Here is a 16,959-nt window from a genome sequence, read left to right on the forward strand (position 1 = left end):
CCATTTTGAGTTGCTTTCCTTTAACAAAGCAGATCCAAGAACCTGTGTGGGCAGCAAACCCTGAGGACGCGCTTGGGGTGCTTGCTGCTACAATCGTTTAGCAAACTCTCTATTTATTCAATAACAACTCAGAGCAAGACATTCACAGAAAATCAAGGTACAGCATTCACAATGTTATAACACAACAACTTATCACTAAAATGGCCACATAGTTTTCACCAAAGCGGTCACACAGTTTTCAACAAAGTACAATTATTTAGTAACAATCATTTAGTAATTCAATCATTCAATAACTTTAATTCAGTCTTTTATTTTTTTGCTTTTTGGAAGGAAGTTGGGGTTAAGTGACTTTCCCAGTAACATGACTAGTAAGTGTGTCAAGTGTCTGAGGCTGGATTTGAACTCCGGTCCTCCTGACTCCAGGGCCAGTGCTCTATTCACTTTGCCACCTAGCTGCCCCAATTCAATTAGTCTTAAGGAGGAGAGCCTCCTTAATCCTTAACTCACTCATCCTTAATGAGACAAGGCCAACAAAGTTTGGCAAAGGCCATACAAAGTACCCACACCACAACCATGCTTCCTCTGGCAGCTCCAGCTGAGCCTCGGGAGTCCTCAGCAGCTCTGTTCACAAAATAAAACGTCACTTTCTCCATGGAAGTTCCGGTCCGGCAGCAGCTTCTCTGTCTCCAGATGCTGGTCCCAAGAAGTTCTGACTGTCCAGCGTGTGCCTTCTGGTTACATCAGTAACGGGGGATCATATCTTCTGCTTCTTTAACAGAGGCATAATTTGAAACTAGGTGATACGTACCTCTCAGCTTGCTAATACAAAGGGATCTCCAAATTTCATTACTATTACAACAGCAAATTCTTAGTCTGGAAATATTTGTCTCAAAATCTCAAAACTCTTCCCCCTCCATTAGGCTCTACTTTTCCATAGGGTCTAACAGACTTCCAAATTCAGTGCCACCTAGTGGTTTCAACTCCTCCAGGAAGAGAAATGATCTCGAGGCTGCTAAATAGATAACTCTCTGAAATCCCAGGGAATCCCTCCAATTTGAGTGAGCTATCCAGACATTTGGTCTTATGGTACCACTCAAAGTGCTTGGGATTCAAACTGTTGGAAATGCTGAAAATAAATAAAGGCAAATTTATGCTGCTCCCTGGGAGATGGATCTAGGGGGCATAGACTGATCTGGTGCTTCACAGACTCTGTATGCATTATGATCAAAGAAAGTTCCTATTCAGTGCCCCCAAATGAGGTAACAGTATCAAAAGTAGTAGAAGGAAGATGAATATACACACAAAAAAGAATTAAATCTAACAGGGTAGATTCAATACACAAAGAAAATGTGAGGCAGCCTCCAAAATTCACTATCTGCAAAGTCTGGAAGCAAAAGGGATTGGTTTCAATGGCTTGCTCTGGAACCATTTATTAGTCTGTGCAGCATGTGCTTCTGGAAGCCTTTGCCTGGGACAAGGAGCATTTTTCAGACATAATGTGGACCATGGTCCACTTCAGTTTCTTGATAACATTCTTCTAAAGTTGCCTGTAGTCCTCTTTTCATTCACTTTAAGCCTTCTTTTCAGGGGTTCGTCCACTTGCCGCAATGAGCACATCTCCCCATCACATTACTCCTGTTATTCCCTCCCACGACTGTGCATTTTTTAATATTTACATGTGCTTCCCTCAACAAAATGGAAGGAAGGAGAGTCCTACCAGCAGAAACTGGAGCTGAGTCTGCTGAGGTCTGCTCTGCAGTAACCACACTCTTTGTCTGACTGGTAATTTCCCAAGACTTGTTCTTGGCCACAGAGTAAAACAACAACAAACAACAGCAACAACAACCACAAAGCTCTGGCCAATGACGGGTTGGACAATGGGCACATGAAGGATGAGGTGGCTGATAAGTCTGCTCTGGAAGACAGGAACATTGCCCCAATGAGCATCTGTACCACATGGTCATATGGCTTCAATTTGAAACCAGGAACTCAGTGACACTGCCAAAAACCTTAATACATTGTCAGATATTTTATTTGGGCTTAAAATCACACACAGATTAAGATCCCAATCATCTGCCAGAATGGAGCTATGTCTGCATTCTGTCCTTTGTTTATTGTTATGGGATTGGGAATTTGTACAAACTAAATTTCAAAATAATAGGACTGAGAAAGGAGGCTCCAGAGATCATATGGTCTTGTCCTCTGTCTTTAAGCAATAAATGTGCAAATCATCCAGGAAACATGGTTGGCTTTCCCAAAGATCTTCAGACATGGAGGCCCTACCAGTTTTTTTAGTTGCCTGTCCAGTAAGGGTCTAGTGTATTTAAAATGAAAGCATAATCCTTGGGGGATGTTCCAGATCAATTATGTCTTTAATATGAACCATGTGTAAGATACCATGTGAGATGCAAAGATGAAAGAGATATGATCTCTGCCCTCACAGAATTGGCAGTCTATTAAGGGAGATACAGCACATAATAGGAGTAACTACTATGTAAGACATTATGTGATCAGTGTCATAAGAAACCATGAAAAGACAGTAATAGAAGGCTATGCTTACAGTACAGAAGTGATAAATCACTTTTGCATTTACAAGCAGTATGAGTGAACTAGTATTTTATATTGTAATATCTCACTTAAATTAAAAAATGAACATTAAATTAAATTTTAAAATTTAAAAAGATATAAACTTGAAAAGTCTTTAACTTGAAGTCTACTTCGTAGATGGGCAGTTGGAACAACATAGATGTCATTACAAAATTTAGGGATATTAACTTAAATTGCAATATCATTGTGTAATAGCAAACTTACAAATGAAGAAACTCCCTTTATCAATGAAGTTGAGCACCTTCCCAGGAACAAAAGGCTTTAGAATTTTCTCTAGAACTTTGAGATGTTAAGTGTCTTGCCCTGTGTCACAAAGGCAGGATGTCTCAGAGACATAAATAGAAATTAGTTTTTTCCTCGTTTCAGGGATGTCTCTCATACAAAATATATACAAGGTAAATATGGTCTACTTACAAGGTAGTTTTGGGGTGTGAGAAAGAGTATCAATAGTAGAGAGAATTAAGTAATATCTCCTTGGGGGGAAGGGGAAGATGAATTTGAACATCATTTTCTAGAAGGCTCAGAATATTCCCAGGTATATGTAATGAGGGATAGAAGGAGATGGAATACACACACACACACACACACACACACACACACAATAGCATATAGTCCAGTTTCACAGGGACATCAAGCATGTGGAGGGATAATGTGTGCATAAGTCTGTAATGATAGTTTAGAATATAGTTTATATATAATATATAAAGATAGTTTATAATATAAAATGTCTTTGAATATTAGACTGAGGACTTTGTATTCTTTACATTTAAGAAACCCCAACATACCTGAAAAATTGCCTTGAGAAATACCATATTTGACTAGAGACATACCATATTTGAGAAATATAGATATTTGATATTTGTGTATGAGTGAGATTGTTGATAATATTTCCATTTGGGTTTGCATCATAGGATTATAGGGCAGTTAGTTGTTGCAATGGATAGAGTACTGGCCTGGTGTTAGGAAGACCTGAGTTCAAACCCAGTCTCAGACACTTATTAGTTATGTGATACTGAGAAAGTCACTTAAGCCTGTTTGCCTCAGTTCCCTCATTTGTAAAGTGAGCTGATGAAGGAAATGACAAAGCACTCAAGTATCTTTGCCAAGAAAACCCCAAATGGGATCACAAAGAGTCAGACATGACTGAAAACAAATAAATTACACCAAAAAACAAGTATAGGTCTAAGTTGGAATGAACCTTAAAGATCGTCAAGTTCAACCCCATCATTTTTATGATGAAAAATTTGATCTCTTAAGCAAAAAAAATGGGGGGGGGGAATGAAAAAAGAAGTGTAGGCAGCATATTTAGAGAAATGTTTTAATGAAAATTGCACAAGTCTTTTAGAATCTAAAAGCAAAGCAGAAATATAAAGAATCTACCAGTTACCTCCTGAAAGAAAATGCAAAATAAAAACTCCCAGGAACATCAGCCAAAGAGCTACAGCTTCAAGGTCCAAAATGAACAGACAAAAAACAATACTGCAAGCAGCCAGAAAGAAAGAATTCACGTACCAAGGAGCCACAGGCAGGATCATATACCATTGAGTAACTCCCCCTCTGAAGGAGTGGAGAGCTTAAATACAATATTCTAGAAGGTAAAATATAGAGCCAAGAAAAATTTACCCATCAAAAGTGAATATAATCTTTTTGAAATACATTTTATTTTCCCCAATTAATGTTAAATCAGTTTTTTACATTTTTTTTTGTTTGGAGTTCCAAATTCTATCCCTCCCTCTTTTTTCCCCTCCCTGAAACACTAAGCAAATAAGATATAGGAAAAACTGAATATTATCGTAAAAGGAAAAATAGACCTTTAATAAATTAGGAGACTTCTAAGCTTTCCTAATGTGTGATTTGTCAATGAGCACACAGGTAATATGTAGAAGAGCTGATTTTGAAGTCAGTTTTCATGGCTCTGAATTCAATGTGTGTTCCAATCATCGTACTAAACCGCCATCTTCAATTTTACATTCTACCTCAATGTGCCCTTCCAATGACTGATTGCGAGGTGGAGGTGCCTATGGATTCTAAGAGGGTTAATGGCAAAGTACAAGTTCTGCAAGATGGAAAAAGCCTCATCTCTCTTCCCCGGGAGAGTTCTTTCTCCACCCTTCTATCCATGATCATCTGAACCACCTCAAGAAACAACCTTTCTCTTTTCCGATCCTCCTCTTCCTAAATTGCTGAAACAAAACAAAACTCTTTTACTTTTGCTGTTCCTGTCCACTTCTCTCAATAGTTCATTCCAAGTTTCATCACCCTTGAGACTAAATAGGTCTCTTTGCAACCTCCAATCATCACCCCTTAGTTCTTCCTTCTGAAGCTAAACAGAACAATTCTAATTGGTTTTCCAAGTGAGCACTCTACAAATATTTGAAAAGTCATCATGTCCTTCCTTCATGTTGTTATCCCATGTCATTTCCCATCAACCCCAAAGTTTTTTTTTTCTTCTCCTGGCCCAAGGGTTGAATGTCTGAATTTTTCAAACACTTTATATAACAAGATTTTGTGACCCTTCACAGACATTTTAGTTACCTATCTTTGCCATTCCTTAACCACAGTGTGGTATCCAGAATTAGGTTTCATATTCCACATGTGTTTTAATCAGCACAGTGGGGCTATGTCCTCCATGTCAAGGGTATTGTATATAATTCTTCAGTGTAATCATTTACCATTGTGTAAGTTCAGAAGGGCAGAGGACAAGGGAGAGTTTATTGGATTAATTAGAACTTAAAATCAAGTCAAGTCTTGGGTAAACAATATTTTCATTTTCCTTATTTCCCCTTTTGCTCAAGGAATTAAAATACTTGACTTCCTATTAACAGTTAGGCTGTTCTCCCCAATGGAAATGGGTGAAAGACATTTGACATTTTGAATCAGTATGATGCATGACTTTCATTATGTCACCAGAGGCAAAATCAACAGGAGCAAAACACTGTGTATTGTTAATTACTTTGAATAATCAGAGATTTTCCCTTTCCACATATCAGCTGCACTGTCTTATAATAATTATAAGTAATAGTGAAATAACACTACTTGATGATCATTTTGATATAACATTGTTGATGAAAAGAAAGCTCATTCTATGTAAGAGAATCTTGCTTGAAATCTTGTTTCTGCCCCTTTATTCCTGATTGACCTTGTGCAGCCAATCAATTTCTCTGTTCCTCTGTTTCTTCATCTGTTAAATAAGATGGTTGGATTCAATGCTCTCAAATATTCCTTCATCTATAAGTCTGTGAACCTATGATGGTACAGTCAATGCAAGAAGCCAGCCACTGGGCAACCTAGCCCCAATAATTGAATAGTTATATGGGTCTTTTCTGAAAGTACAATTTTATGTACATATTTTAATTATTTAGATTATTATTAATTATAATAACTATTTAATAGGTATGTTATGTTCAATAATGTATAGGTTTCAAAATGTTTGCCTACAATAGGTACACAGAGGAATGAGGTCAACCACTTATTGATATATCAATTATAAAGGGAAGCAGGAACAAACAGTAAAAAACAATTGTGTGACTAGGCAACTGGAGGATTTATATGACATTTAAGTTATATGATACAAGATTGGAAAATTTGCAATTCATCCTTCTAATATTCTGGTTATTTGAGACACTAAGATTGATCAGCACAAATTGTCAAGGAAAAGTATTGTTCCAATGATTTTCATGGATCATCCCAAAACTGTGATAATATATCCTGTGGAAATGAAATTTAAGACAGGGGCATTGTGGGATAGCGCAAAGGGAACTGGATACAGAGTCCCAAAGTGGAGATTTAAGTCCTAGCTCTGCCCTTAAGCGCCTGCACACCCTGGAGTAGGTGATCTCCCCTCTCTGCATCAATTGCCTCACCTGTAAGATTGCAGCGTTGGCTTCAATGGTCTCCAAAGGCCCTTCTAGGTCTGTGCCCTATGCCCTTCATACAATAGCACTCCGTGTGCCCAGATGTTTCTATTGTATAGACAACATAGGTGGGAGAGCATTAAATCAGACTATCTCAGCTCATGCAAAACACTCTTACTGTTCTTCTTGTCCCTTGAACTTCTCACATGAATTTTCATGTAGGACTTGATTGACCTAACAACCATTTTCAGAATGCCTCTGACAAACTCTCCCATTCATTGAGATGAAGCAAATTTTTCTCCAAATGAGATACTGTTTGAAAAATGCTTACCACAGTGCCTGGCACATATTAGGTCTTAATAAATGCTTATTCCATCCACTTTAGGAATGAATAGACAGCCCCAGGAATGGACAGTCCATTCCATAATAGTGCAGGGACTCAATTAGAAGGCTGAAGCAATTTGCATGTGTGAGGAAGTACAACACTTATCTATGGCACAATTTTGGGGGGGAGGGGGCGGGGGAGTGTGGCAAACCTTTGATTCCATAAGCATAGAGAATTCATAGCATAGATTTATAGCTATAATAGGGACCTTAGAAAGAATTGAGTCCAGCCCACATATTGTACAGCCCATGTATCGATCACTGAGGCACAAATAAATTAAATGATTTAACTAAATTTGAGCGTCTGAGGCAGGATCTAAATTCAGGTCTTCCTAATTCAAAGTCGTGTCATTTATCCCCTTTAACACACTGCATGGCTATAATTTTCTGGTACGGAGCTCTTTCCACAGATGCAGATCCACGACTTACCTGCAACCTAAGTCTTAGAGCCTATTATGGGATACTGGGGATTGAGTAACTTGCTTATAAAATATCTGCTGAGACCTGAGTTCCCATCTTCCTGACGCTAAGGGAAGCCATCTCTCCACTATGTGAATGACGATGATGATGACATTGATAATGATAGATCAAATTTAGATAGCTCTTCAAATTTTGCAAGATAGTTTACATATACAGGGTGTCCCAAAATTCTTAATGCCATTTGAAGCTTTTAAAGCCTGTGACTGCACTAAGACTATTGGGATACCTTGTACAACACATTTTGATCCTCAAAAAAAGCCTCTTGGTAGAGTGCTATTATAAACCCATTTTGCAGAAAGGGAACCTGAGTCAGAGAGCAGTTCACTTTCCCAATGTCACATGGCTAGTGAGTGTGTGAAGTGGGATTTGAACACTGAGATCTTTCTGTCTTGAAGTCTATACTCACACCTTGTTGCTGTCTCGGCACCTCTATCTACAGATTCCTTTTAAAGTTTACAAAGTATGTTGCTCTCGACCACTCTACGTAGTGGGTGGAACATTAGTCATTATCTCCATTTTATTGATGAGGAATAAGAGGTGAAGAGAAGTAAATGAAAGTCTTTTCCCTCCTCAGGTCTTCTATTTCCTCATCTAGAAAATGAGGACTTTACATCAGATGGTCTATAATCTTTCTGTGTGAGTAGGATTCCATAGCTAATCAGTGCTTGAGACTAGATTTTACTTATCCATCAGGGTGCTGGTACATGTTTAATAATGGGCATTTGGGGTGTTGGAGGAGGGAGAACATGAATGATATTTTTATCTCTTTTTATTAATTTAATTTAATCTGCTAGAACATTTCTTTCCATTACTTTCTTAAATGTAGAAATCCACAAAACATTCAATCAAGCTCTGATTTTTAGCCTTGCAAGGTTTTTGAGGTATAAATACTCGTATTGAAAATTTAATAATTAACTTTCCTAAGCCAGTATAAACTGGCTCCATGACATTTCTGGATTCTTAGCCAGCTCCCATACAAATAATATTTTTTTATTATACTATGTGGCATCAGAGGACAGTATGACCAATCATTTCTTCCAGGGCTTTTTAACAATCTGTGAAGCCTGCTACCCATATTGATAATGGTCCCATTCGTTTAAAAAATGCCCTCAAACACACATGTTTTCTGAACTAGGCTTGGTCACCTTCATTGATTGACTGAGCTCCATTGTTCTGTCCATCCAGGCCTTCACATCACATGTTTCCTATTTGTTCTTTTTGTCTCTGACATGGCTGATGACAAATGGTGTTCTTAGTGGAAGGAGGGAATTGCCAAGCTTGTCTGGGAGTGGACTAGAAAGAAAGTTTTTTTTTCCTCTAAAATCTGCCCAATCAACCAAGGAAATTGTGACTCTCAAGCCCCAAGAAGGAGCCTCTGGGGATATAAAGATCACATGCTGGCAGCAGGTACCTTCTCCTAAGTCTTGGGCACAATCTGGTTTATCAGTTTGCTTTTAGGTCTGTTCTTAATCATGGATATGCAATCCTGTAGTACACTGGGACACTCTAGAGCTACTTGAGAAGAATGTTTTCCCTTCTCTCTTTCTGATTTGAGTTATACAAAGCCATCAACTTTATTCCCATATTTGGAGCATAAGTGCATGATGCTCAGATTCATAGGGAAATATTGAAACATGTTGGCTAATTATAGGCGATGGAAAAAAAAGAGAAAATTAAGTTAGTGCCTTACAAATATTCAGACTCAAAGCCACATGAAAGGAATACTGTTGACTTAGAATAAACCCAAACTATATATCATCTGGGATGGGAGAAGGGGGAACAAAATAAACTGATAATCTCAGAATTTTTAATTGACAAAATACAAGCTCCAATATGTTTTGTGTTAATTTCAAAAGATTTTGTTCACTAAAGCTTTTGAGTATTATGAAAAATTACTCTTGGCTGTGGTAAAATCAGCATTTGAGGATAATATTCCAGTCAAACTTGCAGATCCTTGGCAGATATTTAATTACATCAAGTTCTGAAGGTAATTTGTATACATTTTAGGATTACAAAGGCAATACCTTCGATGTGGATGGATAGTATTTTGGGACGTCAATCTTTGCTAACTGGTTCCATTATTTTGTGTCAACTTTGAAAAAGAAACCTAATATAGGCAAACGAATATGTGAGTTTCCTTTGGGTATTGGAGAAGGATAAGAGGAGATTAATAGCTAATAACTAGGAGTTATATAGCACTTTAAGGTTTGTAACATGTTTTACAGATATTCTCATTTGCTCCTTACAATAGACCTGGGAGATGGTTGTTGTTATTATTTCTATTTTAAGGGTGAGGAAAATGAAATCGACAAACGTTCAAGAAATTGTCCAGTTTCATTCAGCTAGCAAATGCCTAAGTCTAGATTTGAACTCAGGTCTTCCTAACTCCAGACTCCACATTCTCTCCACTGAGTCAATTAGATGACTTCAGATTATCCAGTAGCTTAAAAGGAAGGAATGTATAAGAGATTTTTCTGTGGGGTTTCTTCTATTCATAAGATTTAGCATTTGATTATACCAAAGAGATCAACCTGCCTCAGTCCATGGATGAGGAGGCCAGGGGTCAAAGAGAGAAAGGAATTTGATGAAAGCCACAGCAGCAGATAATAAATTTAGGGCTGGAAAGAAACTTAAGATACCATCTCCTTTAACTCCCTCTTTTTACAGAAAAGGAAAATGAGGTGTAGAGACATAAACATCATGGCTTGCCTAAGGTCACACAGCAAGGAAGTGGAAAAGGCAGCATTTGAACATTGATCCAACCCTCTTTCCATCACATCATACTGTGAAGTCTAATGGAGTATGGAGATAATAATGGGACCAAGAACTGAACCGCAGCACTTTGACTCCTAAACTAATGTTAGGTTCTTTATACCACATTTCATCCCCATCATCTCAAAAGCATTTCAGTCTAATTCCTTGTGAAAGAGCAGAAAAGGACTTTTTTTTTTCACACAACATTGACCATGAATCACTACCATTTCTACATTTTCTTTATGGTCCAAATTCTAGCACTCAACAAAAACACTCTAGAAGGAAAACTCCAAACAATTTCCAAGTTGCTTCCATCATACATTATCTCCCTCAATCCAATCCATTTCATGGAGAACTCTGTGGACATTATGCTTTCAAGAAGGTTTCTGGGCTTCCAACAGGAAAGTGATTTCTGTTCCTACAGTAGACATGATGGGTATTTTCTAAAAGTGTTTCATGAGTATTCATTTAGGCTCCTAGGATTTAGAATTGAAAAGGACTGAGAAATGGTATTGTCCAACCTCATAATTTTGTGGATAAGGACAGTGTGGTGGGGTGTGTATGTGTGAGGAGGCAAGGATTACCTAAGCTCTCTTAGACTCAATTCCAGGTCCTCCAACCCAAATCTCATTCTATTAAACTAAATGACATTTTCAGACTTACACTTAGCTGTTGATACACAGGCAACTTCTGCAAAGAGCAAAACTTAATATTCTAATACCCCAATAGACCTATGATGTCACCAGAGTGGCCATTCCCTCCAACAATGAAAACTGCAATCCATATCCTCCTGTGAATTCTGTATCTGCTAAATGCATGCCCAGACATCATGGATTTATCATGAAAATAAAATAAAAATACCTTTCAGAAAGTATTTTAAATAAATATTTAATTCTATTATTGTCATTTACAAGTAGAAAGCATACAGTATGTTACAATTATCAAATGTGAAAAATATGAATGTTACAAAAGTAACAAATGTGAAAAAAGCACTTTTCTTACTTTCCTGAAAGCAAGAAAACTATTCAGCGTAGGAAAATATCGTTATCAAAATCACGGCTTAAGGGTAAAAAAAACGTTTTTACGCGGTACAAAGGATTTCCAAATGGACAGGAAAAAAACAGCTTTTTTTTATCTTGTCGGATTTCTACTTTAATAAATTCTACAAACACAGGGTATTTGAAAATGTGAGTCCACTAGGAGGCTCCCTTTATATCAATTCTTTAAAATAAAGTCAAGAATGCAGCACTTTTTTTTTCCTTTTTTACAATAAATAATCTTTGAAAAAAATGATCATCTGAAAATGCTGTACTGTTGAGAACAGTGCTCCCCAGTCATGGAGATAGATGGCAGTACTCAAGGGTGACTTCTACCCAAGCTCTTCTGGGTAGAAGACGTCTCAGGGAAAGGAGGGATGGAATAAGTACCCACAACAGTTAGCAACAGAACTTGGAAGTCTTGAGACAATTTCCTCACCAAATCCTAAAGTGCTGACCAGAAAGAATGAGTTGCTTCTAGCACCACTTCCATGGAGAAGATCCATGACCCTACTGCATGCAAACCATCCAACGTATTGCCCTTTAACTATGCAAACATAAGTTACAGAAACTGGACTCTTAAAGGGGGATTAACACTACGTATTCCTTCATTCAGGCATCGGAAAACTCTTCCATGTTTCAGAGAGGACATCAAATCCCCGATGTTCTGGCGATGCAAAACAAATGAAGTTATTAAAATGGAAACAACACAAACACTCCACTGTTGAAACACAAATTCATTACCAGAACAGGCTTAATTTTAAAATCACCAACCAAACAGTGGTCAATAGGAATGAAACCCTCTTCAAATTCTGCATGCTGAATATCTAGTTCTAAAATGCAATTCATGCAGGAGAAACCAATTCATCATTCAATTAAAACAAATTAAATCTGTTTCAGCAGCATATTGGTTATTTCTTTATTTTTAAGGTCTCCCTTAACCAAAAGTTGGCCATGGCCTGTTGTTGAACCATGGACCATCTGTAAGCGCAGAATGGTTTGATCGCATCTGGTGTCGTGTTTTCGTCCTGCCAGCACATCATGTCTACACATACTGCTCTGCTTCCCCATCTCTGGAAGCAGGCTTACTGGTCCGACCACTGCCTTCTTCACTGGCTGTTGTTTTTTCTGGGAGAGATGCCAAGTCTTTAAAAACATCTACATAATGCCCAAAACCAGGGCCCCAGTTTAACAGGTTGTCCCAATTGAAATTTCCTGCTTGCTGCCCAAGTTTCAGGGGCAATGTGCTCTCAGCAACATTGGCTGCTGCTCCTGTCTGTGTGCTCATGGACCCTCCCTCAGCCCGTCTGCCAGGGTATCTTCTAGCCTTCAATCTAGCCCCATAATTATCTTCATCATCTGCATCAGACTCATTAACTTGAGATAATTTAGGCATCCGGGAGGTATAGACCATGGGTTTTTCCCTGTCATATTCCATCTCAGAGCAAGTGAAGGACTCATGAGAGTCACTATCGGATGAAGATTCTGGAGCTGGAATGCCATCAGCTGGGTTCCTTGTTCTGGACAGGGGTCTCCTACAATCCTCCTCTGAAGAAGACCTGCCATGGTCTGCACTGCAGATGCTTGGATTTCTAGGGCGAGGAGTGTTTAGTCTTTCAACCTCCTCGATTGAGAGGCCCACTGGAGGTGTAGATTCCAGAGGCATCTGTCCAATTGGCTGCTTTAGGCGGCTCCCCGGCCTCGAGCCATGGGTTGCCATGGTCTGTGGACTCTTGCTTCTCCTACCTAGCCTGGTAGCATAGTTGAAAATACCAGGCTGGCACACATCACCATGCATCTCCAAGGGGCCCCCTTCCCTTATGGAAAGGTGCAATTCCCTGGCAGGACTGTTTCTGTAGAATGTTGAAGATTTAGAAAAGGGAGCAGGGCTGTGACGAGAAAGGGGGTTGGGAGTGGGGCAAGCAGAGTGGCTTAAGGAACTGGTTCTTAGACCCTGGCTATAGGAAGGTTGGTAAGTCAAACTGCTTGCACCCAAGGGCATGGGAGATTGCCTTGCAAAGCCCAGTGGGCTGTGTCTCTGGATGGAGAACTTGGGGGTGTGGCTGCGGAACTGCTTGTAATGCTGAATGATATCAGCATCTGAAGGGGCAATGCTGCTGGCATTGTCAATGTCATAATGTTCAATTTCCTGCTCTGGGGAAGCCAAGGGAGCACTGGGGATGGTTTCGGTGTTGGGAGGAAGGTCTGTCTCATCATAGATGAGGTAGGGGTTTTCCCTTTCAATGATGTCAGGTTTGGGGTTTCCTTCTGGTTGCTTCCTAACTGTCATATCATCACCATAAGGAGGGATGTTGTCAGGGTCATCAAAAGCCACATTCTCACTTCCTTTTTTCTTCTTCTCCTTAATCTTCTTCTCCTCCTTTGGTGCTTTGGCCTTCTTGCCTCTGCACTGATTGCACAAAATCAGGCTTAACACCAGCAGAACAAGAAGTGTGGCACAGCTGCCCACAATGGCTGGGACAGCCCACAGTGGCAGGGAGATCTCCTCTGGGACCTTGGTCAAGATACAGACATGGCCTCCAGCACTGCCAGCCTTACATATGCTTCCTGGGGGACACTGGATGCCAAGGCAGGCTACCACTGTCTCACAAGTGCGGCCAGTGTGTGACTCTGGGCAGCTACAGGTGAATCCAGAGTATAAGACTGGTTCACAACTGCCGCCATTTTGGCAAGGTTGGGAGGCACAGTCTCCAGGAGGAACACACTTGTAGGCGAACCATTGGTTGATGCACAGTAGATCCCCCCAACAAGGATTGCTGGCACAGATGTTGGGGCCCCGGCAACCCAACTTCACGGATGGATCTGTCTTGGATATAGTCGCCAAGCTGTGCTTCCCACCAAAAGGAAGGCTCTCGCTGCCATAAATCACAGAGGCTATGCAACCGTCAAAACCTGCTGAGAGGACAAAAGCAGTCTGTCAGTCAGCGAAAGCCTCTGGCTAGAAGCACCAGGGGCCTGGAATCTTAAGACTCAAGGCATCTTCTATTTCACTGCCATAGAAAAAGAGAAAATGGGGAGCTGCTGCAGTCTCAGCAGTCACAAATTCAGAGGGAGCAAATCCAGGTTCCTTTGATCATGGCAGGCAGCATGCAATAAAGACACATAGGAGCTAACTGAGCCTGGACTCATGATTCCTGTATGTGCCACATCAGCAGAGCAGGAGCCAAATTCAAAGTGGGCACTTTACTTCTTGAGGGTGTGTGTGGGGGAGAGAACTAAATGAAAAAATGGCAAAATGCAAGTTATCAAGCTATGTTCAGGTGCTTTCACACACCAAATGAGCAGGGCTAATCTCACATCAATCAAGATTCTTTAACGAAGGATACAACAATATTGATAATGGCCAGGCAAACTTCTCACAGGCAGAAGACTGGAGATAAAGACTGGGGATGCTCCAAGGCAATGGCTAAATCCTTGTAAAGGAATGGGATTGCAAAGAAAGCAAGTCAGTGTGGAAAGATCCTTGAGAGGATAAGTGTATACTGAACGGCTTCCTAGGGGAGCCCAGAAGTGATAAATACCTGGTGTAACAGCTGAAGCAATCCTAGTCAGATAGGCGTTTTTGAGTACATTATGTGATATTTCTCTTTTGGGCTTTTTTTCTTCCATTACACTTTGTTCACTGCCTTTTTATGCCTAGGCTTGCCCTGTTCCCTTTATCACCCCATTCTCAATTTCTTGTAACTTCTCAGACCAATGACAAGGCAAAGAAATAAATTCATTTGTGGGTCATATGCAAAAGCAATGGGAGGGGGAGGGGAGACATAACCATGCCTGATTCAACATTTAATTATTGTATCTTAAGTCTCTTTGAGCTCCAGAAGTAAGCGTTTATAGCTCTCCTTTTCTACAGTTCTGTATAAAACATATTTAGATAAGAAATCTCCAAGTTCATGAAACCTCCCTTTTTATCATTTAAGGTAATTGACTGACTAATTGACAGATAGTGCATTGAGTTTAAAATACTGAGGAAATGATGAGATGGCTGAGTGACAAAAGGACAATGTAGAGGAACTTCAAGCTGAACAATCCTCTGCATGTTGTAAAACAAAACCAAAGATTAAACAAAATTAAAGTTCCCTTGAACTGAAGCAAATAAATTCAATTGTAGCCCTGTGGGTGAATTGGAGCCTATCCAAACCAAGTCTGTGTGAATTTAGTCAAGGGGAAAGTTCAAGCTTCCAAATTATGTTAACACTAGTTAATGGTTCAAGCTTCCAAATTATGTTAACACTAGTTAATGGGATAAGAACATTAATGTTCTTACAATTAATCATCTGTATTATAATTAATAATCTGTATTCTTAGAAATTCAATACATAAAGACATTTTTAAAAGAGTAACGGACCCTCTAATCCATACTGAGTTTGAGAATTCACTTTGGGTCAGGATTTCTTGACCTGAAATCTGCGAACTTAAAAAAAAAGACTTTGTTAACTGTATTTCAATATATTTGATTTCCTTTGCATGCCTATGTTTTTTTTTCTACCTTTAAAAATATAATTCTGGAGAGGAGTCCATGCATTTCACCAGACTTCTGACACATGGGTCCATGATAGGAAAAAAAAAAAGTTCAAATCCAACGCTTTAGAATCTGTCTTTCCTTTTGACTTTTATATTACTAATAAAAACTTCAGGTGGGTACACTTTGTCATATGTGATGAAATTTCCTGAAGTACCTGAGAAAAGTACCTGAATTATTTATAAGTCAAGTCAATCAGACATTTTAACTACAAATCACTTAAAGATGTGTGATGGACCACTAAAAGACTTTTTTTGAGTGAACACCTGATTTTCCATCGCTATCATAAAACATTCTCTAATACGGGGTGAATTGAGGAAAGACTGTTTACCATTTACTGCAATTTGGCTTTCCACAAACAGGATTCATTTCATGAATCAGTGACTGGTTTAAATATTTTCTGGCAAAGTTCTAGAGGGACAGGGATCCTGCCATTAGAGTTTTCTCTAGGAAAGAAGCCACAGCTGAGAAAAACAGCCTCCAAAGATGTCTAAATATTTAAACTGGGTTGCCATTGATGAATGAAAAACATCTTTCTTTGTTATATGGTAAATATTAAAAAGTCACTTCAGGAAAATTTATATGTGCAATATTTTTAGAATGTTACAGAATGTTGGAGTTGGAAGGTCTTTTGAGATCATTTAGTTCAGTGGTTCCCAGACTTTCTGAGAATGGAGGCCCTTTTTTGATGTCAAAAAGTTTCTTGGAACCCCTCATGTGATATTTTTTGTTCTGTGTCTGATGACGGAGAAAATACATAATTATAAAAAGCTCCTATGAATTTAGTAAGAATTGTTCTCATATTACTATGACTACTACTATTTGCTAGCATTTATGTAGTAGCTTCTATGTGCCAAGCATTTTGCACATATTATCTTACTTGATCCTTACAACAGCCTGTGGAGGTAGGTGCTGTTTACAGTGGAGGAAATTGAGGCAAACGGAAATTAAGTTACTTTGCCAAAGTCACTCAGCTTACTGTGTCTGAAGCTGGATTTGAACTCACATTTTTCTGACTCCAGGTCAAGCCCTCTATTGATCCATGTAGGTGCCTCACCAACAATAACATCTACATATATTTGAAAAATAGCAATAAATATAAGACATACCAAATAGACCTGTGATTTCAATGATATGGTGGACTGTTCTCTCTATGAATCCATGTCAACATTTTATCTGCAACTTATAATTTTCTAGCATATTGGGAGTGGTGATAGAGGAAGGATCCTTGGGAATCTATGGGGAGATTTCCAGGGGTCTGTGAGTTTGGATGGGGAAAAATGCCAATACTACTACATTT

At 39.1% G+C, this 16,959-nt stretch overlaps 1 protein-coding gene across 2 annotated transcripts in view; it reads right to left on the bottom strand.

Moving 5' to 3' along the window:
* Positions 1–10,951: 10,951 nt before the first annotated feature.
* FAT4 (FAT atypical cadherin 4) overlaps positions 10,952–16,959 on the bottom strand; it is a 236,793-nt gene continuing 230,785 nt past the window's right edge. Inside the window, exon 17 of one of the 2 annotated variants that reach the window (XM_069104858.1) lies at positions 10,952–14,029. In XM_069104858.1, coding sequence (XP_068960959.1) covers positions 12,162–14,029 — 1,868 coding nt within the window. In that variant the 3' untranslated portion in view covers positions 10,952–12,161. Of the gene's footprint in view, positions 14,033–16,959 lie in introns of both variants that reach the window. The other variant, XM_069104857.1, reaches the window with a different exon arrangement.

The sequence above is a fragment of the Petaurus breviceps genome, unplaced genomic scaffold (assembly GCF_028583685.1).
Source record: "Petaurus breviceps papuanus isolate PSGF00001 unplaced genomic scaffold, PetGlider_PUasm1.0 689, whole genome shotgun sequence".
In the NCBI taxonomy this organism is placed as follows: domain Eukaryota; kingdom Metazoa; phylum Chordata; class Mammalia; order Diprotodontia; family Petauridae; genus Petaurus; species Petaurus breviceps.